The 27,829-nt window shown below is 37.9% G+C and overlaps 1 protein-coding gene and 1 pseudogene across 2 annotated transcripts; both read left to right on the forward strand.

Moving 5' to 3' along the window:
• Positions 1 to 278: 278 nt before the first annotated feature.
• LOC122036475 lies at positions 279 to 12,339 on the forward strand. Of its 2 annotated transcripts, XM_042595801.1 has the most exons (15): positions 279 to 599; positions 1,439 to 1,993; positions 2,119 to 3,276; positions 3,369 to 3,693; positions 4,268 to 4,523; positions 4,625 to 4,841; positions 5,152 to 5,313; positions 5,374 to 5,498; positions 5,705 to 6,223; positions 6,603 to 7,806; positions 7,875 to 8,228; positions 8,324 to 8,561; positions 8,737 to 11,435; positions 11,524 to 11,660; positions 11,834 to 12,339. In XM_042595801.1, exons 1-15 carry the CDS (start codon positions 477 to 479, stop codon positions 12,156 to 12,158), a joined length of 8,397 nt encoding a protein of 2,798 aa, XP_042451735.1. In that variant the 5' UTR covers positions 279 to 476; the 3' UTR covers positions 12,159 to 12,339. The 2 variants fall into 2 exon arrangements, with proteins under 2 accessions (XP_042451735.1, XP_042451734.1); XM_042595800.1 differs by having other exon boundaries at positions 5,152 to 5,498.
• A 9,584-nt stretch (positions 12,340 to 21,923) lies between these two features.
• LOC122036519 lies at positions 21,924 to 22,979 on the forward strand (annotated as a pseudogene).
• Positions 22,980 to 27,829: the final 4,850 nt, after the last annotated feature.

Here is a 27,829-nt window from a genome sequence, read left to right on the forward strand (position 1 = left end):
GGATATTTTTTAGAATAAAATTGGTATGATACAAGATGGGATATTATTTTAATAATAAATAAAAAACCTTTTTTTGATGATTTAAAAAAGAAATATTTTAATATTTACTGTTATGTCAAATATAATGTCGGATGATTTTTTTGAGAAATAAGGGAAATGCAAGGAGTAAAATGGAATACTTGTTTCTTTGCAACGATCATTTTCTTCTCTCTCTCTACCTCAGTGCTCTCGCTCGCTCTCTCTGTCTCTCTGTCCAGTGTATCTATATATAGGCAATTTCCTCTGGTCACTGTACCGGGCGGCGTCAAAAGCCTTAACGTGTGCTCGAAGGAACCTTACCATTCTAGTCGCTTCCGCAGTGACGCTTCGTACTCCGCTCCGTTGAAGCAATTGGGCTCGCGGCCCGCTTCTAGTTCTTCGACAACCTCTGGTCGTTCTCAGGGGGGAGAGAGACAGAGATAGAGATAGTGGCGGGGATGGAGGAGAAAAGCGAGGGCCGGAGAAAACCGCAGCCGTGGCTGCGCTATGAAAACCTCGGCGATATCGTGCTCTCTTGGTCCCTGGATCAAATACTCGACGAGGGGCTCTTTGAGAACCAGGTTTGGTTATTATCACTTCAGTGTACGAATGATGCTTTTCGTATGTTTGTCACTTTAGGGTGAAGTTCTTTGCTTTTGTTTCATTTCAAATTTTAGAGACCAATAAACTACATTGGATTCATGGTTGAGTGACTAAAACCAATGTGCTCCGTGGATGCTTGTAGGATTGTGAAAGAAATATAGTTTCCTTGGTTGAAACATGAGACAAATGCAAGACGAGATTGTGTTTAGTAATTATTAACTCTGTTAGCGATTACTCAAATAAGTTTAATCAGCTTTATAGTGAATATATATGCATACTCTAGATGCTTGTAAGTTACCTTTTTCATAAGAGGAGATGAAAAAAATATACTTGCACTTGCAGTGATTATTGGTTAACTATGTCATCATAAATATCCACTGTCTTGTAATTTTCTCATGTGATTCTTGAATTGGATGTGTAGTTGTTCTCTCTTGTTTTAGAATTTTTATTTGGGGGGTAAAGAACTGATCGACCTATTAGCCTACACCGAACAAGTAGATAGTAATCTGAACTTATTCACTGAATTTTGTATTTTATTATTCCATTGCGCTCGCCATTAGATTTCCTCTTGGTTATCATATATTTTTAGGATTCTGGAAAAATGACAGTACATGTTTCAGGAGACTCGGGTGATGTTGTCATTCAGATTTATTAGTTATTTTGATATATATATATATTTATTCTTAAAATGTAATAATAATTTCCTGCCAAATTTGATGGCGATAATGCCTCTTCCTCTTGCCAGTTGTTGAATAAAATAAAAAAGCTACATATAACCTTAACCTTATTAATTGTCTTTTATTATTCTTTTCGATAGATGGAAAAACTACCCTCTACATTTAATTCTGTTGGGCATTATCTGGAATCTTTTGCTGTTCCATTGATGGAAGAAACTCGTTCAGATTTGTGCTCGTCTTTGTCTGACATATCGAATGCACCTTGTTCGAGAATAACTTCAAAAGAGAAGGGAAACAAAAAAAGGCACTTGGAAACTACACTGGAGTATTTCATTGATGTTGAATTTTTCAAAAATTATGTAGATGGTAGCAACAAAAGTTATAAAGGACGAAATGGAGATCTGTTTATTCTATCAAATATAGAATTGCAAGCTGTTGAGGACTTGTACAGGCATAGTGTCACTTATTGCTTTGCTTTGGTCACTGAAGTTGGTGTTGATGAAGGGATTACTAAAGGCTTTGCTACAAATATACCAAAGGGTTCTGATTTTGAAGATGGTATCAGTAGCTTTTCGTTTGCATGTTTTGTTACTAATCTGTTAACTTATATTCGGATATGGAAGGTTCTTGTCCACACACCAGGCACGAATAACAATTTCCGCATCATCCAGGATGTTTTGTCTCCAAAGCCAATGGTAATTTAGACTTAAATATTTTCTTTATATATCTTATCACTGTTTTTTTTGTAATATGGTAGTATCTTTTGAGGATTTAATACCTGCTTGATGACTGGCTGATTTTTTTCCCGATTTTCTTGCAGATGACTCTAAGAGATAGTCCTTACATATCAGAAAAGGTTGACAATTTATTGACTAACTTAACAAACAATTTTTCTCTGAACCAGTCACAGATAAATGCTGTAAGAACTGTAATTCACGCTACAAGAGGTACAGAATCAAATTCTGTTGAACTTATATGGGGTCCTCCAGGAACTGGTAAAACAAAGACTGTTGCTGCCATGTTATGGCTGTTCTTGCATATGCAATGCAGAACTCTTATTTGTGCACCCACAAATGTTGCGGTGGTTGGTGTTTGTTGCCGATTTATTCAATTGGTTAAAGATATTCGTATGCACAATAGTCAGCATGAGTTGCCCTTTTCCTTATCCAATATATTGCTATTTGGCAATCGTGACCGCATGGAAATGTATGATGAGCTTCAAGATGTGTTTTTGGACTATCGTGTTGATCAACTTCTTGTTTGTCTTTCACCATTAACTGGATGGAGGCATAGAATTTCTTCAGCAATCCAACTGTTTGAGGACTGTACTTCTACCTTTGAAATGTTTGTCGAAAATAGACAGGAGGAATGTTGGCAAATGGAGGAATATTTCAATTTCTCAGAATTTTTAAGAAAGCAATTTGTCGCAGTCATAGATCCAGTTAAAGATTGTATAACAAATCTGTGGATTCATACAAATTGTATATCATCTCAAAATGCATCAAAAATATTAGTTTTGCTTGGACTGCTCGAAAAAATGAATACTTTAATTTTCAATGTCGATCTTGATGATGTAAAATTGAGGGAGGTGTTTTCTCAGGATATTGCAAACCCCATTGTTCTTCATGACACTGTTTCATCTGAGCATGGGTTTTCTATCATCAAGGAATTGTTGGAGGCAAGAGTAAAGGTAGTCAAATTATTGAAACATCTTCAAAGGACACTTTCCTTGCCTGATACAATAGACAAGAACTTCATTCGTAATTTTTGCATTCGGAATGCTACCGTTATTTTTTGTACTGTGTCAAGTTCTTCCATGTTACATTACCTTGACATGGATCCACTTCAAATACTTGTCATTGATGAAGCTGCTCAACTTAAGGAGTGTGAATCAATCATTCCACTGCGGCTTAATGGGATGAGGTGTGCCGTTTTGGTAGGAGATGAATATCAGTTGCCAGCTATGGTTAAAAGCCAGGTTATCAACTGGTTTTTCAATTTTTGACATCAATGACATCACTTATTCACTTTGTTCTTACAGACAACTTTCCTTTTTTCTTTGTTTCACAGACTTGCAAAGATGCAGGTTTTGGTGTGAGCCTCTTTGAAAGATTGGCCTCTGTGGGACAGAGGAAGCATCTTCTTAACATGCAATATAGAATGCATCCTCATATAAGCCTTTTCCCTAATTTTAGATTTTACAGGAAACAAATTCAAGATGGGCCAAATGTCCTCGATGTTGATTATAATAGGAATTTTGAAGATTTGCTATATGGTCCTTTTGCATTTGTAAATGTTGCTGATGGCAGAGAAGAAAAGGATGACAAGTCTAACAGCAGGAGAAACATGGTTGAAGTTGCTGTCGTGTGTTTTTTGGTCCAGATACTCTATAAACGTAATTCAACTTGTTTCTATACATTTTTAAATTATTGTCCTTTTATTCTAATAACCCAAGAAGCTTTATAAGAACTATCTTTCCTGTTCAATCTTTTGTTAATAAACCCTTAGGTGGTGCATTGTTTCAGAAAGTCAACTGACATATATGAACAATAAACAAAAATTACTCTTTGCTTAGTTCTTTGTTTAATAATTTGTGGCAAGGTCCTGATTCTAGATCATTTGTTAATGTGTTAGCAATTATGTATAATTTCATGCCTATATGTCAATTTGGTTGTTGATTACATGTTAGGCTGCATAGTTTTTCTGTGAATTTTATTTTGTGAGAAACTAAAGCCACTGTTTATACGAAAGGACTCAATGGCATGGCTCGAGTAAGGAATCTTTATGCCAAAGGAAATGATGATACTGATTATACTAACTGGCGATGCACTATGGACTTAATTTTTTAATGATTATGCAAGCATTTTCATGGCATGATTCTCTATTAAGTTTCACTCGATAGATAGAATGTGGGAATTGGGTATGAATATTTTTCCTATTTTCATGTTTATCTTTTTTTGCTTTTACAGATTACAAATCTTTCTCCCAAGTACTTAGCATTGGTGTCATTTCTCCTTATGCTTACCAAGTAAAGGCAATCAAGGATAAACTTGGATCTAGATATGAGTCAGAAGATGGTTTTGATGTTAGAGTGAACTCAGTCGATGGATTTCAAGGTGAAGAGAATGATGTCATAATATTCTCAACTGTAAGGTCCAACTCTAAAGGTAATATTGGGTTTCTTCACGATCTTCAAAGGACAAATGTTGCATTGACTAGGGCTAGGTACGCAAACTTTGCATTATGGCGCCGTTATGCTTGTAAATGCCCAACGATTGCCTGGAAAAACTCAGATTCTTAAAATTATGTGGTTTAATACCTTGCAGGCACTGTCTTTGGATTGTGGGAAATGCAAATACATTAGCATGTAGTGGCACAATATGGGAAGACATAGTTAATGATGCAGTGGCACGGTGTTGCTTTTTTAGTGTGAAAGATAATGCCAATTTGGCAAAAGTTATATTGCATGTGAAGCATGAGCTTGATCAGCTTGATGATCTTCTGAGATCAGATTCTGTTTTTCTAAGCACTGCTATATGGAAGGTTTATACTTTCTCTTAAACTTACATGCGATTTCATCTTCTCCTTTTTTTTACTTTCTGTTTTCTATAAGTAACATTATCAGTGGTAGGAGAAAGGGAAAAAAAAACAAGAATAACTTCAAAATATGAATAGGGGCATCATACAAAATGCTGTATGTCATTTGTGTGCATTGTTGTATGCTCCAATAGTTGCTGACAAATGCATATATTCACAAGGCTCCTAACAAAGTCAAAACAAAAGTGAGAACCAAAAAGTATATATGCAAACAGGGCAAGAAATTTTTTAAATTAATTTCTTGTTTAATATACAGGTACTCTTTAGTGAAGACTTCAAAATTTCTTTTTCAAAATTGAGACAGATCCAGTGTAAAATGCAAGTGATCAAGTTGTTGGAAAATCTTGCTGAAGGTTGGAGGTCAAAAATGAGATTTGAAGAGTTTTCTGGTTCTTTTGAACTCATCCGAATAAATAAGGTCAATGATTTCTTTGTTATATGGACTGTTGACATTACAAAGGATGATAGATATATTCAGGTTCTGAAGGTGTGGGACATACTACCCCTGGAGAAGATTGAAAGGCTTGTTTCACGCCTCGATCATATTTTTTCATTGTACACAGAGACGTATGTGAATTACTGCAAAAAGACATGCACTCAAGGGTATGTTCACATATACGTGGTTGTTAGATATGTATTTCTATGCAAAATGCATTGTTTTGCAACGTCCTTGAATAGCAGATGAAATAAAAAAAATCATGTTTTTTATTCATTTATTTCTTATCGTGATGTTCTCTTGGTCTGCAGCTGGACTGTAACTTATAACTGTCCTTATTTTTTCTGTTATGCTAATTCATCATAAGTTGCAGGAAACTTGAAGTGCCTATGAGTTGGAATGCTGCTCGAGACATAGTTTGTTATAAGGCACATAGCAAAGGTGAATCGACCAAGGAGGAGGTCTCTGGGGACATGGATTTGCTAATGGGAATGGAGAATTCAAAAGTCAGCGAAAGCCTGGTCTTAATGAAATTTTATTCTTTATCATTTGGAGTAGCACGACATATGCTGACAGCCAGCGACGGAACTGAACTTGATATCCCTTTTGAACTTACTGATCAAGAAAAGGAGATAATCCGTTTTCCACTTAGTACATTTATTTTAGGTCGGTCTGGAACTGGGAAAACCACAATTCTGACCATGAAACTAATTCAAAAGGAACAAGTGTTTTCTATTTCTTTAGATGGCCCATCTGATAATGCTGGTTCATCTATGGCTGCAGAAACTAGTGTTCTAAGTATAAGTGAAAGAAATTTCTTGAAGCAGGTTTTCATTACTGTAAGTCCTAAATTATGTTCAGCAATCAGGAGCCATGCTCGCCGATTACAAAGGTATGCTTATGCAAATACTGTCTTTTTTGTTTTTTGAATTGTTCACTGACAATGTAGCAAACAATCTCTATACGTTAATTCTCTTGTCATCTTTTATTTCAGAGTTCTCTAGGCTTTGTAAGTACACATCCCAATTTAGTCATAAGTTTTAAATCCAGTTAAACTCAATTTGACTGCAACAGTCCTCTTCTTTTTAGTGCTGTAGATCTGATACTATGTTATTCTGTTGTTTGTTTGATCATGTTGTTTCCACATCGGTTAGTTTTTTTATGCATTCAGTGGATGAAAAAACAAACTATTTTTCTCGAGAATAGTCTTGTCATGGATTTTCAATTTTGCATGTTTTAAAGTTACTTAACAATGGTATTTGTGTGACTAGCTTTGCTTCTGGTGTTGAAGTTCTCAGTGCTGCAAGCTCACACTCTATGCACGATAACAATGAACTATCTGATTTTCATGGTATACCTGACACTGTGTGTAACTTACAACGTCAACATTTCCCTTTGGTTATTACATTCCGTAAGTTTCTTTTGATGCTTGATGGAACTATGAGTAGATCCTTTTTCGATAAATACTACAGTCAGTGGGGAGTTAGTCCTGATCAAAATGGAGGTCCAAAATCATTCGCATTGCAAGCGCTTATGCAGAGTAAAGAAGTCAATTATGAGAAGTTTTTTGGATCCTATTGGCCACACTTCAATGAACAGTTAACCAAAACGGTGGATCCATCGATTGCTTTTACTCAGATAATTTCTCACATTAAAGGTGGATTGCATTCAGGAATGGTACACACCAGTAGACTTAGTAGAGAAGAATACTTGCTTTTGTCTGAGAAGCGTTTTTCAACATTAAGTCGACAATCTAGAGAGATCATTTATGAAATATTCATTGACTATGAAAATCAAAAACTTCTGGCAAGTGAGTATGATTTGACTGATTTTACCAATTACCTGCATCATCAGCTCAGCTGTGATGGTTATGTAGGCGATAAGATTGACTTTGTGTACATTGATGAGGTTCAGGATCTCACTATGACACAGATAGCGCTTCTGAAGTATGTTTGCAGGAATTTCAAGGAAGGGTATACTTTTGCTGGAGACACTGCCCAAACTATTGCTAGGGGAATTGATTTTCGATTTGAAGATATTCGATTTCTTTTTTATACCGAGTTTCTTTCTGAGTTAAGAAGCAGACAACCTCAGAAGAAGGAGACTGAGACACACATGTCAGATATGTTCCATCTGAATCAAAACTTTCGAACTCATGCTGGTATTTTGAGCTTAGCACAGAGCATTATGGTCATCCTTTACTACTACTTTCCACAAAGTGTTGATAAATTGAATCCAGAGTTTAGCTTGGTATATGGAGAAGCACCAGTGTTGCTAGAATCCGATAATGATGAAAATGTAATATTGACTATTTTTGGAAATAGTGGCGGCTCTATGCTCAGCAACTCTAATGGATTTGGAGCTGAACAGGTTATATTAGTTCGTGATGGTGAAACCAAGGAACAAATATGTAACCTTGTTGGGAAGCAAGCTCTCGTTCTGACGATATTGGAATGCAAAGGCCTTGAATTTCAGGTACATGTACTTGATAATATGCTCATATCATCCTCGGTCCTAATCTAACTCCTTGATTGGCTTTACAGGATGTTTTGCTTTATAACTTCTTTGGAACTTCTCCACTCAAAAAGAAGTGGAGAGTTATATATGAGTATATGGAGAAACACAGCATTCTTGATCCTTCTATTTCGAGGGCTTTTGCCTCCTTTGGATTGGAAAAACACAATCTTCTTTGTTCAGAATTGAAGCAACTCTATGTTGCTATAACCCGTACGAAGCAGAGGCTTTGGATTTGTGAGAATGCAGATGAGTATTGTAAACCGATGTTTGATTACTGGAAGAAACTTGGCCTTGTGCAAGTGAGACACCTTGATGCTTCTATTGCGCAGGCTATGAAGTCATCAAGCAGTGCAGAGGATTGGAGAACTCGCGGTATTAAGGTTTGTTTTTCATTTATTGCTCGATTCTAACATTCAACTAAATTGTTTTCTTTTCGATGAAATACATTTAAAATAATTCCCTGCTTCTTTCTCAGCTATTCAATGAGGGTAACTTTGAGCTCGCTACTATGTGCTTCGAGAAGGCCGGAGATGAATTCAATGAAAAGTGGGCCAAAGCTGCAGGTCTCGTTGCAAATGCTGAGCTTATTATTTCCACGAACTTCGATATGGCTGAGATTGCTCTTAAAAATGCTGCTGAGATTTATGATTCTATTAGCAAACCTGAAAGTGCTGCTGCCTGTTACATCAAATTGAAGGACTTCAAATCTGCAGGTTATCATTCTTGTCTGCTTTCTTTCAGTCGGACATAAAATGGTTACAAATATGGGAAGAAACTAGATCCAATTAGGCGTTTCCTGTATTCAAATGTCGTTTAAACGAAATCAAAGTATTTTATTGGTAAATCTGCCTGTCCTTGATCTAGTTGCATACTGATTTTTTTAACCAGGTAATATTTACATCGAGAAGTGTGGGATGTCAAGGCTGAAAGAGGCAGGGGATTGCTTTGCTATGGCAAAGTGTTGGACCCTTGCTGCTGATGCATATGCCGTAGGGAAGTTTTTCTCTGATTGTCTTTCGGTTTGCTCCAGAGGAAAGATCTACGATACCGGTTTGCAGAAATTACAGCAATGGAAGGGAGGTTCTCTTTCCAACGAACAACTTCTCAAACTGAACAACTTGATCTTTCCATTTTTGGAAAATTGTTTACAGCACTATCTTGATCTTGGAGATATTCAAAAAGTGTTGATGTATGTTAAGACTTTTCGGTTGAATGACACACATGAACAACTCCTAAGCTTAATTAGGAAATCCTTGTCTGAAAGTAGTCTTGACAATCTGCTCCTAATTGAGCAGGAACTGGGGAACTACTTAGAAGCTGCAGCAATTGCCAAATCTATGGGAAATATTTTAGTCGAAGTAGAGATGCTTGAGAAAGCTAAATATTTTGAGGAAGCAGCAAGGCTTCTTCTTTTTCATGTACTCGTGCGGTCACTTTGGTCCCCGAACAGCAATGGGTGGCCCCTTAAGGGGTTTGCAGAAAAGGAGGAGCTTCTGATGAAGGCCAAAGAGTTATCAAAACACATGGCAGGATCCTTTGAGGAATTCGTCGACCTGGAAGCCAGTATACTCTCAGATGGTTCAAAAAGTCTGGTTGATATGTCGAAACACTTGGCTCAGGCCCAAAAACATGAGAGTCTTAGGCAGGAAGTATTCATTGCTAGAACAGTTCTCGATGCTCATATCAATGCAAATCCTCATAAATTTTCCAGCCAAGTGTCTTTCTCCAATTGTGAGAAGCTTGCTTGTGATAACATGTCTCAGAATCATCTTACTCTTGAAACAATGATGTATATATGGAATTTATGGAAAGGAATGATCGTAAATCTTTTGTGCTACCTTCAGCAGCTGAATGAAACTAGGGAATACTGCTGCAGATACAAGGAATTTTACCTCGAGTATTTTGGGGTCAGAAATATTGATAACAACAGATATGCAGTCCAAAATCCAGAAGCAAACTGGATCAAAGGTAAACATTTGTTACGAAAAGAGAACAACGGAATCTTCATAACCACTGATGAATGTGAATCCTGTGCTTTATTTTATTGGCGTGCCGAACTCTTTACAGTCGGTATGAAGGTGCTTGATAGTTTGGAATCCCTGCATTCCTCATATAATTTGAAGCAGGCATATTTGTTTGGCAGAGCTAAGGTGGCCATTTCAATGTACGAAATTGCAAAGTTTCTCATGACATCTGACTTAACAATGACTTCAAGAAGTACATTGAAAACAGAAAGATCTCTCTCTTTGTCCCAAAGATATTACTTAGAGACTGTCACTCCGCTGGACTGGAAAAATGATACAATGGAAAATGTGAAACTTCTTTGCGAGAATGAGATTGCTTTAGAGATAATTGATGCCTCCTTTCTCGACAACCTAAAACCTTGTAATGGTAATCTCTCTCACGGTCAGATTGGAAGACTGGTGGCATTACTTCTAATCACTGGAAAATTACCTGATGAACTATTCAAAGAAATCAGAGAATGCTTGAGAAACATGCAACACTGGAGTAATTTTATTGAACAATATAAGACCTTTCTGGATCAAGGATTTGGAAGGATTCCTTTATTAAGTAAGTTCAAAGTTGCATTGGAAAACACATTCCACAACCCGAATTGGGAAAAGGAGAAAGATTACATGTCCCCACATCATTTCATCTCTCTAATGGAGAAACTAATGTTCTTAGCCTCGTCGTGTCAGGGATTCAAAGGGAATGTTTTTACTACAAAACATTCTCTTCTTGAAATGCTGAAATGTCAAGGTTGCAGCGGTTTTATGACGTCTTGCTTGCCGGCAATTTCTGCAGACTTGAGAAGTTCTGTCCAATCGACACTGGATTTCATTTGGACAACTGCAAGACATATTCTAAATGACAGGAAGCAGCTACTTTCTTGGATATCCAATTCTAACATGTCGAGGGAAAGCCACTCAATACTTACATTAAGACTAGTTATCCTTCTGTTTATTGGTTGTTTAAACGGTGGAAGGCCTATTCACCAGATGAGATTTGTATTTCAAAATAAACTGTCTAGTTATCTTCCCAGACCATTTTCTGAAAGGCTAATGACTGTGAATAATGGTCGCTATATTGAAGTATTTACTGAAGCTTTAGTTTCAGTTGAGAATCCTTTAGTCATTATTCTTTCCCAAGGATGCAGATCGCAGTTCTCCAATCTAAATGCTCGAACTATCGATTCTGAGGACATTAAATGCCATCAAAAAGTTTGTAGTCTATTGTTCCCAGAAAAGCAACCCATTTCTCATTCTTCTTCGAATACTACAAAGCAGGATATTAATTCTATACCTTCATCTAATCCGGAGGAGTCAGAAAACCAAGATGAGGTTATTGATAATCAATCTGAAAGATTGCCAATCAAAGAGAGCTCCTCAGAAATTGATTCTTCAAATTCTATTTGCCAGGATATTAATTCCATTGCTTCAGAAAAACCAGATGAGTCAGTTCTTGGATATGATATTATGGACAAGCAATCAGTTGAAGGAGAGAAAGATGTTTATGTAGAACTCACCGAGGAATGCAAGCATTTCTGGCAGAAGACGAAGGAGTTTCTATCTGGAGAACATGGTGATGTAAGTGATGATGAATGTTACTTCGATCTAAATTCATTACTGATATGAATATGCCTATCTTCACGTATGGATGTTATTTTTGTGTAAGGTGGAGGACACTATTAGTTTACTTGGCACTGTGTTGAGATGGATCCAACAGAAGGCTGAGACTGACGAATTTGATGAGCATTTGATTACAGAGATGGTTGACATGCACGAGAGAATCAAATTACTCGCCAGTGTGATGTAAGTAATTAAACAGATGCCTACCACTTGTTTTTATAAGAGAGCATCTACATTCTCTTGTTTCAATCTGTTATGCTGATCATTTATCATTTGAACTGGCATCTATTTAAGTAAAATTATGATTGCTCTTTAGTTTCTGTCGTTTAAGATATTGTATGGTTTCTTTTTTCCAGATCTGAAGGAACTCAAGTAGGCCGTCCAGCAAAAGACGATCTCCTTGCTAAGTGGATTGGACTGAGGCCAAGCTTTGAACCTCTCCTTGAAACCCTCTTCCTCCATAGCCAAAGCACAACTGAAGAAGCTCGGCCGAGTGATAATAATAGTCTTTCTGATGAAAATAACTCAGATTGTGATCCAAACATTCATGTAGGTGCGGCGGAAGTGGAGGCGGAAGCGAAATCCGAGTCTTCATCGACTAACCAAACTAAGGCAAGCAAACACCAGAAAAAGAAGGCTCAGAGGAAGAAAGGCATGGGGAAAGGCAAAACGAAGAGATAGCTTGCTCTTCGTCTGGTGGTTTTGAAATCTAGTTTACAGATATACTTTGAGCAACGAGAATACCGACATTTTCACCGAACTTCCAGTCTATCTTTTCCTTAAATGAATGACTTCCAGTCTATCTTTTCCTTAAATGAATGCCATCTTTTGTGCTCGATTCAGGCTTTTGAATATCGATCGTTTGCGCGTATGAAATTTTGGCAATTTGTGTTATCTAAGTTACAAATTGTATGTGGAAAATAAACTGTTCTTTTTTCTTTTTTTTGGTTCTAAAAATCACTAATCCTTCTATCATATAGAACCTCAATATTAGACGAGTACCTCAGGAAGAAAATTCATCTCTGATTGCGATAAACAGTTAAAAGAATTTTAGACTATTGAATCTCTCTAACAATGATGAGCAATCAAAAACTAATAGTTTTTATCGAATTTAATCATTTTAACTGTAAACTCCTGATAACACATTGAAGGTGAGAACTTGGCCTTTGATAGAGACGATGATGGTAGAGCTAACCTCCTCGATCACAAGATAAATTTGATAATGATCATCAACATTTAGGATCACATTTTGGACAGACTGCCAGGCAATTTTCCTCAGTAGGGAAGCACGGGGAATCAGATAGAGTCCTGCAACAGAAACAATCATAGCCATCACAATCTTCAATCTCACAGAAAGTGAGTTCTATCTTGCTATAGTTCCTGCCCGGCACATCCAGCAGATTCCGAGCTACAACATTAACATTAGTCATAAGCTATTAATTAGTTTTAACTATTTAGATCAAAACTCAAGTAAAAAATTGAATGTTCTTGATGGAAATAGTTACGTTGATAGCTAAGTTTAGCATTTCAATTAGGAAAAAAAAGAAAATAAGCTTAAAAAAAATATTAGTTCATCAAATAGGATGTATACTTACATTGAATTAGTGTGAAAATGCTGAGGAGGACAAGGAGGGTGACCATGGAGCGCATGGTGGCCATCTCTTGACTTGGATATGTTTGAATAGATAGATATGAGGCCTATTTATACTCTTTTTTTTTTTTTTTTTTGAGTTTGAAATCATCATAAAATTATGCATTGTATTGAAATATTTTCTTAGCATTTTTAGATTTTTGCCAAAAAATGCAATGTAGGAATAACTTTCTTGACTTAATTTGTAGATATAGATCATTTCCTTTCCTTCTTTAGAAAGATTATTGGTTACGAATGATCCGTATTTGTCAAATTTATTTCTTAAAATATTTGCTATTAATTTTAATTAATGGGGCGAGATTTGCTTTCCTATAGAAATAGATCAGGGCTAGAGAAGGAAGATTTTTTTTAATTATTATTATTATTATTATTTCTTAAAATTTATCTGGAAAAACAATGTTTCTCAAAAAGATTTTCTATATGAAAATTTTTAACATATGAAGGGGAAAATGATTTTTGCTCGACTAAGTTGGACTGGTTGAATTCGCGAGAAATGTTTGGTTGAATAAGTTTAAGTTTGTAGTCATTGTATTAGTTTGCATGAGCCAATCAATCCAGTTGGTTTATGCGGTTAGTCAGTCGAATGCTTCCTGATTCAGCCGCGTAATTTGGTCACTCTGATTAGGCATGTCTTAGGCATTCAGAAGACAAGCTAGGGCGATTGGGTAAGAAATGGAACGTCCGCTGTGTTGGGAATGGGTCTGTCGCGATTTCTCCTCGATGTTAACGCAATGCGGCAGAGGCTGTGTAGTCGTGCCGGCGAAATGCAACAGTGTCGTGTTTTCGCGGCGCGCGGAGAGATCGCAACGTGAGAAAATATTTGATTTTATTAAATCAAACGAAAAAGAAAAACGAGAAAGGTTTTCTCACGTATAAAAAAAGCCCCAAAAGTTGGGTTTAGTATTTGGCAGGACAAAAAGCCAGCCCAATTATTTATGAATCCAATTTGATTACTACATGTTAAATTATTTGTTATCTATTGTAAATTGTTTTACCATTTTAATTAATTGGGCTGGGCCAATTTAATCAAATGAGTCACATTTATTCTATAGGTTCAATTTAATTAAATTAGCTAGATTTATTTTAATAGGCTAGACTTAATTCAATGGGCATTGGTTTGATCAAGCGCACTTAATATGTGATTGATTTAAATGAGCTTAGGTTAAAATAATAACAATACATAGGCATAAGGGATCTCTATCCAATTAGATTAGTTATAACGAGGACAATGACCCAAGCTAATGCTTAGGATCCGATTTTTCAATTGATCGGTCTAATGTGTGAGTCAATTGGAGATCCTCAAATAAAGAAAATTTATTTTTCTGATTTGCTTATGTATTATGTACGTTTGTTCTATGCATATGTGTAAATTAAATTTAACTGATTTTGTTATTAGTTTGTCAGTTTTATTCTGGAATTATTATTTTAAATTTAAATGCTACGAATAATATACATGATGATTCGTCATAATGTATGATGGAGTGAGCTGCGGGAGGTGATTCAGGAGTTAGAGTATAATCCGGTTTACAGAGTCAGGGGATATATTGGATGACTCGATTAATTATTCTAGAAACTCGAGCAGGAAGAGTTTCTAATCCTGAACAATTACAAGATCTGCGCTTTGATTCGATCATTATAAGGGCATTCCAAGGAGGTTGCACACCATGTGTGTGTGTGAGGGGGTGCTATGAAGGGCGTATAACATATACAGAGCTATGTATATAGTTACTGTTGGAACCCCAAGGTTGTTTTGGGTGTGATCAACAAGTTAAGTTAGGTCCTGTGTTGTTTTAACCTTGTGTCTAAGTGTGCAGGAGCTTAGGAGCACAGGTACTCGAGCGGAAGACGCAGCTAGCGAGAAGGACGACACGCGGTGCGTCCGAGGGACGAGGTGCTGCGGAAGAGTACCCCGGTGGACGAGAAGGAAGCGCGCAGTGGTTCCGAGGGACGAAAGCCGGAGCGGAAGATTGCTCTGGGAGCAACAGACACAGTTAGCAAGAAGGATGACATGCGGTGAGTCTGAGGGACGAAGACTGCGGATGAGTACGCTGGTGGATGAGAAGGAAACACGCAGCGATTCCGAGGGACGAGAAGCCGGAGCGAAAGGCTGCTCGAGAAGACCGGAAGTTGGGTTCGGGTGAGCCCTTTTCCGGATGACAGAGATCACCCAAGTAAGCGGATCAGGAGCGGAAGACCCGGACTAAGGCGAGACTTAAACGGAGCAGAGGTCCCGGACGAGAAAGTCAACCAGAGTTGACTTTCGGGGTTCGGGGCGCCCGGAGCTGACCGGGGCGCTCAGACCCCTTCGGGGCGCTCGGACCAGCCTTTTGACCAGGATCGAGTTTTGACTCGATCTGATCGTTGGGGGATAAAGTTTATCCCCCCAGGGCGCCCGAAACCTTTCGGGGCGCCCCGACCAAGGCTATAAATATAACCTTGGTCCAGAAGCTTTTTAATGAACTTTGAATTGTAATTCCAATGCTTGTTAGCTTTAGTCTAGAGTTGAGCTTCTGTTTTCTGCACTTCAACTCTGTACGAGGCTTCTCCGCCTCAAGGAGTTTTTGGTGAGCTTAATCTTCCTTGGATTAACAACCTCCTTGGTTGTAACCAAGTAAATCTTTGTGCCTCGCTTTTTCTTTATGCTTTTAGTTTATCGGCTTACTTTATATATACAAGTGTTAGCTTAAAGAGTTCGAGGAAGGGTTGTTTGTTTTATTCTACAGGACTATCCAACAACCCCCTCCTAGCTGGCCCAACGGTCCTACAAGTGGTATGAGAGCCGAGACACCTCAGAAGGACTAACCGCCGTCTGAAGCAACAAAACGATGGCCGGAGCTAGCGACTACCCACCAGCATTCAAGGGGGAGCTTGCTTCTTGGAAGCAACAAATGAAGGTATTTCTTAACTCTGATATTGGTATTTCTTTAATAATGAAATCTGGTTATGAAGCACTAAAGAAAGCAAACGGAGAAAAGATCGACATACGCCTCTGGAACGAGAAACAACGTGACGAGTTTATGGCAAACAGTCGGGCAGAGTTTCACATTCTAAGCGCGATACCAACTAAAGATTTCGACAGAGTCGGAGAATATAAAAGCGCTAAAGAACTTTGGGAAAAGTTCTTAAAACTCTATGAAGAACCGGTTGAAGCCGTCCCCTCAATAGACATCGAGCCATCATCAGAAGAATCCGAGACGGAAGAAATTACCGAGACATCCCCAACAGCCGAAGTATATCCTGAGATCGATGAAGGGGGAGAATCTTCGGAAGAAAGTAATTCAACAGGGGGAGAACCAACGGCTGACGAGGTAAGTAAGGTATGGACTCGAACCTCTGATCAATTGGTTCAATCAATCAAAAAATTGCCTGAAGATATTTGCGAACAAGAATTTGAATCATCTAAAGAATTTTTCGAATCGCAAAATGCTTTGACAAAAGATTCTTACGAATCACAAATTATTTTGTCAAAAGAATTTTGCAAATCATAAAAATTGTCGAAAACTTTCTTCGAATATTTTTTTGAATTACAAATTACCTTATCGAAAAAGGTTTGCGAATTAAAAATTGAGTCATCGAAAAAGTTTTTCGGATTAAGAAATCTGTTATTAATAGATTTCTGTAAATTAGAATTTTTGTTAAAAAATTCTTACAAATTACAAAATATTTCTTCAAACGAATTTTGCACATTGCCGAAAGAAGTTTTACAAATTATATTGTCGAAAATTTTTATCAAGTTAGAATTTAAGTTATTGAAATATTTTTGTGAAGTAGAAAATCAAAAAATAACAGAAAATGACACGTTAAAAGATCGAATAAAATTTTTAGCATGTTTAATATCTGTGGCGTTAAATTTGAAAAAGTGTAATTTAAGAAATTATGAAAAATTGAAATGGAAATTGTGGTGTTAAATTTGAAAAAGTGTAATTTAAGAAATTATGAAAAGTTGAAATGGAAATTTAAAACTTCCTGATATAAGTATTAGAATAAAATAAATAAACAAATGCATAGAAATTTTTTTTAATGTTATCAATTTTAATAAATTTTCTTGCATAAATTGTTGGGCTTCGAAAGATTTTTATGGTGAAAACTTAGAAATTTTTCAAAAGTTATTCTTTAACTTAGAATTTTTTTTCCTTAACTTGGAAATATTTTTTTTTTCTGGGAAAATCATTGAAATAGATTTCTATAATTTTTCTAAGTGTCAAACCCTTATATTGTTTTTCTTTAAACCCCATTTTTATTGTGATCAAAGGGGGAGAAGGGAAAGTATAAGTCTATAAGTCTAGGGGGAGGTATAAATTAAAATTTGGAATTTTTGAAATTCAATTTTTTCTATCATATTGCATGTTATTGCAATAAATTATTTTATTCTATGTCTATTTGTAACCCTAGCTTAACTTGGGTTGATCACACCAAAAAGGGGGAGATTGTTGGAACCCCAAGGTTGTTTTGGGTGTGATCAACAAGTTAAGTTAGGTCCTGTGTTGTTTTAACCTTGTGTCTAAGTGCAGGAGCTTAGGAGCACAGGTACTTGAGCGGAAGACGCAGCTAGTGAGAAGGACGGCACGCGGTGCGTCCGAGGGACGAGGTGCTGCGGAAGAGTACCCCGGTGGACAAGAAGGAAGCGCGCGGTGGTTTCGAGGGACGAAAGCCGGAGCGGAAGATTGCTCGGGGAGCAAGAGACGCAGCTAGCGAGAAGGACGGCACGTGGTGCGTCCGAGGGACGAAGACTGCGGATGAGTACGCTGGTGGACGAGAAGGAAACACGCAGCGATTCCGAGGGACGAGAAGCCGGAGCGAAAAACTGCTCGAGAAGACCGGAAGTTGGGTTCGGGTGAGCCCTTTTCCGGATGACAGAGATCACCCAAGTAAGCGGATCCGGAGTGGAAGACCCGGACCGAGGCGAGACTTAAACGGAGCAGAGGTCCCGGACGAGAAAGTCAACCAGAGTTGACTTTCGGGGTCAGGGGCGCCCGAAGCTGACCCGGGCGCTCGGACCCCTTCGGGGCGCCTGGAACCCTTCCGGGCGCCCATACCAGCCTTTTGACCAGGATCGAGTTTTGACTCGATCTGATCGTTGGTGGATAAAGTTTATCCCCCCTAGGGTGCCCGGAACCTTTCGGGGCGCCCCGACCAAGGCTATAAATATAACCTTGGTCCAGAAGCTTTTTAATGAACTTTGAATTGTAATTCCAATGCTTGTTAGCTTTAGTCTAGAGTTGAGCTTCTGTTTTCTGCACTTCAACTCTGTACGAGGCTTCTCCGCCTCAAGGAGTTTTTGGTGAGCTTAATCTTCCTTGGATTAACAACCTCCTTGGTTGTAACCAAGTAAATCTTTGTGCCTCGCTTTTTCTTTATGCTTTTAGTTTATCGACTTACTTTATATATACAAGTGTTAGCTTAAAGAGTTCGAGGAAAGGTTGTTTGTTTTGTTCTACAGGACTATCCAACAACCCTCTCCTAGCCGGCCCAACGGTCCTACAGTTACTACATCGTATGCCTCAGGATCATCTTGAAGTTAATCTACTTGAGATTGCCCCAACCGAGTCCAAGATGAAAGAGATTGTGTTAACCATTGCACTAGTGCTTTTCCTAATGGGAGTGATGTTATCTTATTAGAGTTCTGTTGATGTTACGGTAGTTATGTATAAACAGTATTAGCTCATTTAGTTTATGAAAATCATGTAGTAGAAACTGTTGTTATGTACAAATAGTGTTATTTTATAAAAAAGTTATGGTATGTGTTAACAAATTTGAAAAGAATGATGAGTTCATTTAAATGATGAGTTCATTTCATGATTTATTTAATTAATGATTAGTTCATTTGATGAGATATGTATAATAAAATTGATCAATATTGATTAGATTGGATCATACAAACGATGAATAGAAACGTAATTATCATTTAATTTTGTAAACAAACTCAAATTTACATTGAGTCAATCATAAATTATATATATATGAATTACATTGAATTACTAAATAATGTGTTTATTTATGTTAGATCATGGCTACTAAGAACATCATAACTGAACTCAATAAGGGGGAAAAAATTATATGGGGATAATTACAAAATATGACATATCAAGATACAATATGTTCTTGAGAAATAAAAAGTTTTAGAAACTGTAAATTAGTGTATGGATGAACCTGCTGATGGTTTTATAACACAGCATAAATGTGATATTGATGCTAATAAAGCATGCAAGAAAAAGAATTCCACTACTAAGGGAATATTAATTAGTTTAATAGTAGATGACATATTATTTGAGTATGAGTCATTACCATTAGTTCATGTAGTCTAGATTGCCTTGAGAGAAAAGTACAATTGAGTTAACTTAAGCAAGCTTCGTCAGCTGACAATTAAGTTTGATAGCTATAAAAATGCTTGAATGTTACCATGACCCAACATTTAAGGAAAATGACAAATTTGATTCGGGAGCTAGAGACTGTTGGTCCTGATGAACTACAGGTTCAGGTAGGAATCTGTTCTCTTTCTGATTCTTGAAAAATGATGAAGCATAACCTTACACATAGTGAAAGTATTAAGACTTTTACTAATGTCTAACACCATGTTGAACTTGAGGTAAAGAGAATTGAATTCGTAAGGATTTTTGGATAAGCTTTTGTAGATGAAGGTTCTGTTGGAGTATTTGGACCAAGAATAAGAAAAGATGGTTTTAGAAAGGAAAGGGAAAGAAAAATAAGCTGGTGCTACTGCTGGTCAAGTCTCAATCAAGTAGAATTTTGAAGGAAAGAAGTACGGAAAGAAACCTAAAGTAAGCTGACTTGCTATAACTGTGGTAAAAAGGGCCACTTTACTTGGGAATGTATTGCACCAAAAAAGGGATATCTATATTTAAATTCTTTTCATGAGCATTATATTAATAGTTTAGTATTATTAGCAGATTCTTTTCCTTTATGGATTATAGATGCAGGAGTAACGAAACTGTAAGTACCCCAGGTTGATTTTGATGTGATCATTGTTAAGGTTAACTTACCTATAAGTGAGCATTGTTTTGCTTGAAAAATAACTAGAAACCATTTGGTAAGGTTATTAAAGTTGAATCACCATTGTAATTAATTCATTCGAATATTTGTGGTCCAATGAATGTGAAGCCTATACATGAAAGTTTCTATTTCATTACATTTATTGATGACTTCACATATTTTGGTCATGTATATTTGATTTCTCATAAATATGAATCATTAGATTGCTTCAAACGTTGTTTGAATGAAGTTGAGAATCAATTGGGTCATAAGGTTAAAGCCTTACACACTGACCATGGAAGTGAATATTTGTTCAATCAGTTCAAGACAATATGTGATTATAAAGGGATTATTAGACAACTAATTATTCTTTGAACTCCTCAACAAAATGGGATTGCTGAAAGAAGAAATTGAACTATTCTAGATATGGTTAGGTATATGATGACTCAAGCTAATTTGTCAATTTCTTATTGGGGAGATGCATTATTAGCTACAACTTATATATTTAATTGAGTGTCTTCTAAATCTGTTCAATATACTCCATATGAACATTGGACATGCAAAAAACTAGATTTGAGTGATCTGAGACCTTGTAGGTCAGCTCTTATGTTCATGATAAGACTCACAAATATGAAAAATTAGGACCCAGGGGTAATAAGTGTATCTTTGTAAGGTATTCTTATATTTATAAGAGTCACTACAAGAAAATCCTCATTCAATAACACTCAAACGACAACGGTTTTATACCAAATCGTTATTTTTTTTACCTTTTAACAACAGTTTTAATAAAAACTGTTGTCTTTTAGTAATTTTTTTGGCCTACGACAACGGTTTTTAAAAACCATTGTCTATTTATGTTTTTTTGGGGCTACGACAACAATTTTTTAAGGCTACGACAACGGTTTTTGAAAACCGTTGTCTATGTGCCATTTTTTTTGGGGTTACGACAACGATTTTTAAAAACTATTGTCTATTAAGTGTTGTTGAATACCATTATTTTTTCCCTCGCCATTTTTTTTCCCTTCTCCATTTTTTGCCGCCGAGTTTTTCTTTCCCTCTCCCTGAAGTTTTTTACCGCCACATTCCGCCCCTTTACCTTCTTGATCCCTAAGAATTTCCGTCCAACCTACAATCTCTTCACCTACTTCGCGTTTTTCTTTCTTGATCTCTTCTCGATCACTAAGCATTCGCCCCCTCTACCACCACCTCGCTGCCACCAGAATCCCCACAAGTTCCTTGACTAGCTCTTCTTCATCCTGAAAGAGGAAGGCGGAATGAATCTGCGCTTCTTTTGCTGTCTCCTCTTCTTCATCCAGGAAGAGGATGCGAAGGGCTTAGGGCGTCTCAGATCTCAATGGCGACTCCTCTCCTTGCTTGTGCTCGGTCCCACTTCGCCAAAACCTCTTCCCTCCTCGCTGGTCTTATTCCTCTTCTGGAGGGTGTCGTGATCGGTGTGTGATGACGATCGGTGAGGCGGCGGTGGCGGCGGTGGCGGCGGCGGCGACGTCTCCGAAGGTGGGCGTTGCATTCTCCAACAGCCTTCGGCACGTGGAATCCATGTCCCTGCACCCCTCAGGTGCTGGTTAGATCTCACACCTTAACGCCGTCATCCTCGGTGAGCCCCTAGAATCCGAGGAGAATGACCTTGTCTTCCCCTCACAAGAATTTTTCAGCCAGGCCCTAGTCTCCTCTCCCGAACAAACCTTGATCTTTTGGGAGAGATTGGTCCAAATCAAACCTTTATTCGTCATGCTTTGCTTTTTCCTAACCTTAGGTTTATGATTCTGAAGCTGTGAGCTATAGATATGGAATCAAAGGAGATGTGCACGAAAGCTAATGTCAGATATGATTGCCTTTTGTTCGGTACATTTTGACATTTGGCTATCTGGTGATAGGTTTGAAGTTATAACATACGAATCCTTTCTTAATTCACTATTGTTTGCCTTTGATTTTTTTTTTCAGATCTTGATGACACCCTCTATCCGTTGAGTTCTAGAATTGTCGACGAGTGCCGCAAAAATATTTTAGGTATGGTCTCTATTTTGTTTCTATATCAACTTTTCCCTAAGAATTGAGACATATATTTTATCAATTTTTAGAATATATGCTTGAAAAATTAGAGGTTGAAGAAAGTAATTTACTAGAGTTGTGTACTATTATGTATAAGCACTATAGAACAACAATGGCTGGTTTAAAGGTAATTGTTATATTCATGTTCGACAAAGGTGCGCTTGCAGTAATGAGAAACTTTCTACTTGTTTTTCAGGCCATTGGCCATAACTTTGATTACGATGATTTCCATAGGTTTGACTCTATCATTGTTTTTTTATCTTTGATTTACATGTTTTCATTCTATGGTTTTAGTGAAGCAAAGAGTTTACTGATTTCCTATGGTTTAATAGCTTTGTCCATGGAAGATTACCATATGAAACATTAAAGCCAGATCCTGTTATAAGTCAACTCTTACTGAGCCTTCCAGTTCGAAAAGTTGTGAGTTTCTGGGCATGGATGTTGAAACTCTCTGATTCAACTTTGGGTTTTTTCACTTCACTAACAAGCTCATGAATCGACTTGAATGAATAGATATTCACTAATGGTGATCAAGCTCATGCTGCTAAAGTGCTTAAGAAGCTGGATCTGGAAGATTGTTTTGCTACTGTTATTTGCTTTGAGACACTAAACCCACCATCCTCTTCATCTAGAGAAGATAATTCAACCAACATCTTCGACATAATTGGCTACTTATCGGAACCTGATCCAAATGTTGATCTACCAAAGACATCAATATTGTGTAAACCATCCATGTTCTTAGGATTGCAAACATTGATCCCCAGAGAACTATAAGTTGCATTTATGAATGAGTCTTCATTTCTATTTGGTTGCTGATAACCCATGTTAGGATTTAATAAGTATCTTGACCTTCCTGTTGAGGTCTTAGAAATCAACATAGTCATTACTTTCTATCACTAGTGGTTACATCATGGCATGTTATTATTTCCTAAGAAAAACTGTGTACTAGTCTATTATGTCACAAGATTGTTGAAGAATACTCTCTAGCTTGATTGGTAGTGATGATACAACTTGTAGCAGCTACTATGTAGTAGCTGCTACAACTTGTAGCAGCTACTATGTAGTAGCTGCTACAACTTGTAGCAGTTTCTATGCAGTAGTAGTAGCTGCTACAACTTGTAGCAGTTACTATGCAGTAGCTGCTACAAAGGTGCAAAAGCTGCTACAATGGTGCAGAATCTGCTACAACGATGCAGAAGCTGTTACAACGGTGTAGTATCTTCTACAACGGTGCAGAAACACTGCTACACAATAACACTGCTACACGTTATAGCAGCTACTATAGTAGTTACACAATAACACTGCTACACGTTATAGCAGCTACTATACAGAAGCTGCTAGAACGTGTAGCAGCTATTGTGTAATATCTGCCATAACGTTGTAGCAGCTACATCACCTTTAAAAATTAGCAGCACAGTAATTGTTGTATGCAATCAGATGAGAGAAAGATTAAAATTTTTTATAGTTTTTGCATGCAAATGAGAGAGAAAAGTTGTTGCATGCAGATGCTAAAGAGATTAAAAAGATTAGATTTTGGCCACGTCAGATAGCCCACGTCGAATTTCGCTCACGGTCGCACACAAAGTGTCGCTTAGCATATCAAATATATATATATATATATATATATATATATTTCTGATGCATGTATAAGAGCATTGATTGCCATTTATTCTGGAGGAAAAGGTGAATGACAAGTTCTTACAAGTATCAAATGCCAAGTCATATTTATTTTTTTCCCTTTTAACAAAAAATGTGTTTGTATATATAAGGTGAAGCTTCTGTTAGGACCAAAAGTAGCTAGAGGGGGGGGGGGGGGGGGGAATAGCTTGTCGCGTTCGCTTGGTGCGCTTCGTTGCTTGTCGTTGCTTGTTTCTTCTTGGATGTGCAGCGGAAAATACAGAAACAAACATAAAACGCTAACACTAGGATTTTACTTGGTATCCACCTCACAAGAGGTGACTAATCCAAGGATCCACACCAACGCACACACCCTCCACTATGAATAACACTCCTTTATGGTAACTACCAAAGGCGGAGAAGCCCTACAACACTCTCAATACAAGAAGAAGAAAGGGAAATACAAGTTAAGCAAAAGCTTACAAGATGTGCAGTAAAAACCCTAACCCTAACTTCTTCCTCTTGCAATAGATCCGCCTCTTGACTTGGAAAGCCTCCAAGAACCTTCAAGAACTGGCGATCACGTGCTTGTAGAGAGCTGTGGAGGAGCTGGAATGAATCTGAGAAGAGCTCGTGAAGAGATGCCGAAGACCACGCTCGCCTGCGGCTTTAAACCCGACGCAACGGTCGGATCCCGATCGATTCAATGTTCCTCGATCGGGAGGCTTCGATCGATCCACGGATCGATCCGAGCGTCTGGAACGCGCCGGATCGATCCACGGATCGATCCGGCGCTTATCGCGCGGCATCGTCCCGATCGATCGGCCGATCGATCGGGACCTCTGATCGATCCACGGATCGATCCGTGGCTCGTCATGGGAAGAATGGATCGATCCACCGATCGATCCATACCGGATCGATCCACGGATCGATCCAACACTTGGTTTTTGCCCAAAACCAAGTCCCAAACCTCCCTAACCAACATCCGGTCAACTTGACCTGTTGGTACATCATGCCTCGCATCCGGTCACCCTTGACCTGCTAGGACTCCCACCAAGTGTCCGGTCAATCCTTTGACCCACTTGACTTTTACTCGTCGTGCCAAGTATCCGGTCACTCCATTGACCTACTTGGACTTCCACCGATGTTTGGTCAACCTTGACCCATCCGGACTTCCTTCCTTGCCAAGTATCCATCAATCCCTTTGACCTACTTGGACTTCCCAACACCAGATGTCCGATCATCCTTGATCCATCTGGATTTCCTTCCTTGCCAAGTATCCAGTCAATCCCTTTGACCTACTTGGACTTCCCAACACCAGATGTCCGATCATCCTTGATCCATCTGGATTTCCTTCCTTGCCAAGTATCCAGTCAATCCCTTTGACCTACTTGGACTTCCCAACACCAGATGTCCGATCATCCTTGATCCATCTGGATTTCCTTCCTTGCCTGGCTTCACTCACCAGGACTTTTACCTAGCTTCACTCACTAGGACTTTCACCTAGCTTCACTCACTAGGGTTTTCATTCTGCCTAGCTTCACTCACTAGGACTTTCACCTGGCTTCACTCATTTCCTTCTGCCTAGCTTCACTCACTAGGACTTTCACCTGGCTTCACTCACCAGGATTTCCTTCTGCCTAGCTTCACTCACTAGGACTTTCTTCTGCCTAACATGCCAGTTAGGACTTCCCAGTCAAGTATCCGGTCAACCTTGACCTACTTGACTCTTCTTCGATTGATATCTTATTGTCAAACATCTAAACCCTAACCAAGACTCAGCTTGGTTAACCAGGTCACCCTTGACCTGAGGGATATTGCACCAACAATCTCCCCCTTTTTGATGTTTGACAATACCACAATAACACTTACAATCCCACATGTAAGTTAGGCTAATCCTATAGCCTCCTTCTTCATGCCACTAGGTAATGAACCCATAAATTAAGCTTTCCATTCTCCCCCTAAGAGGGCAAACTCCCTCTAGGTAATGAAAACCTAACTTATTTCCTTTCATTCTCCCCCTATTGGCACACATCAACCCCCTACAAAAAACATCAACCCGTCTTTGGACACACATCAACCTATGCTCCAATTTTGGGCACACCTCAACAACTCCATTTGTTGAAGACTCTCCCCCTGAAGAGTTGCTCATCGTGATCACAATTTTACTCATTGTGATCAACTCAATATTGAAGGTCCCATACCCTTCATTATCCTTAACTTCTCCCTCAATGTTGACAAATACCCAACCTTGAGCATTTTCAACCACTTGAGTTGCCACTTGAAATGATGAGGATATCCACTCCCCATTTATCCCCATTTCAAGTTTAAATGCTCAACCTTGAGCAAGTTCACAACAGAAGGTTAACCACCTTCCAAGGTTCATGAAAAATAATTTTCATGTCTTTAAAGAGTCCCTCTCCCTAAAGACATGGTGGTAACTTCTGTCATTGCACCAACAATGACTTGGAATCCCTAAACCTTTAGGAAACCCAGATTTAGAAGTTTTGAGGTTCAACTGTTCAAAATTTGAAACAAACCTCAACCTAAACTTCAATGAAGTCTTCCTTTACCATTCCATCCTTGTTTTCAACACGAAAACACCCTTTTTATGTATACAAATGTATTTTAAGGGTTTGGAATGGTTACCTAGACTAAAATAGGTTCAAAGTGCTGAAATCAGGCTTTCTCAGCCAAAATCAGCAACTTGGATCGATTGGAGTTGGGTTCCAATCGATTGAACCTCTCTGAATCGATCCACTGATCGATTCAGACACGCTAGATCGATCGGATGATCGATCCAGCGAGCTTCTGCTCGGGGGAAATGCCTTCTGAATCGATCCATGGATCGATTCAGGCACTCCAATCGATCCATGGATCGATCAGAGCTCTGATAGTTGCTGAAATTCCATTTCAGTCAACTTCAGAAACCCCTAGAAAATTCTACAAAAATCCAAAAATTATGAAATTTCGTGTAGACATTGTTTAGGGCATATATTATCAAGGAAAAATAGTTTTCTATGAAAATACATTATCTTTTCAAAGATTGACACAAACTTGATAACTTGCAAAAACTTTAGTGTTTTCTTCAAGTTTGTGTCTAACTATTCAATGGTGATTACTATCAAAAGATAGCCTTCACCAAGGTTTTCCAAAAATTTTTTTTTTTTAAAACATTTTCAAAGCCAATATCCCATCATGTTCCTTGGGCATAATGCACATGACTTGTACATTAGCTTTCCCAATGATGGGAAAACACATAACTATGTGTTTTGATGAACCTAAAACTCAAAAGAATGCACTAAATCAACATTTTGAGTTTTGTTCATCTTCCTAACATCTCACTTGTATCTAATGTGCACTAAAACACATACAAGTCATCTTATAGTCCTTTGTGAGATGTAGAGATTGGTTTTGCCCTAATCTAGGGATCATGCATACTATCTAGGCATTTTGGAGATATTAAACACCCACCTAGGATGTCACTTGTTAATAAGTGTTGGTAAATGCCTTTTGTCCTTGATTACAAGAAATTAAACTTAATGCATGATAATGTTATGACATACATCAAAAGGAAATAATTTTCAAAAGAAAATATCCTATAACTACATGATGTATGAATGTCATGACATGGTATTTTTGTATTTTTCATAATAAGTCATGAATACAAAAGTAGACATGATGTCATGGCATATGATGGGCAAACAATCATGGCAAGATTTAGCATAAATAAAATATACCTAGATTAACTATCTAAGTATTCTTAAAACCTTAGCTAAACTTACAACTTAAACCTAGATTGCCCTTAAGTGCGTCAAGAAAACGCCAAAACCTAAATTGGAATTTCTAATTCCCTTGATTAATTTATGCCAATTGAAATTAAGCATATTCCTCAAATGTTGGCATATTTCATTTTTCCACAAGAGTAGCACTTTAAAGTTAAGGCCCGGATTGCCTTAAATTTCCTAAGAACATACCAAAATCCCAACTTGGTAGCTCTTATGAATTTCCCAATATGTGTCTT

The sequence above is a fragment of the Zingiber officinale genome, unplaced genomic scaffold, assembly GCF_018446385.1.
Source record: "Zingiber officinale cultivar Zhangliang unplaced genomic scaffold, Zo_v1.1 ctg167, whole genome shotgun sequence".
NCBI classification, from domain to species: Eukaryota; Viridiplantae; Streptophyta; class Magnoliopsida; order Zingiberales; family Zingiberaceae; genus Zingiber; species Zingiber officinale.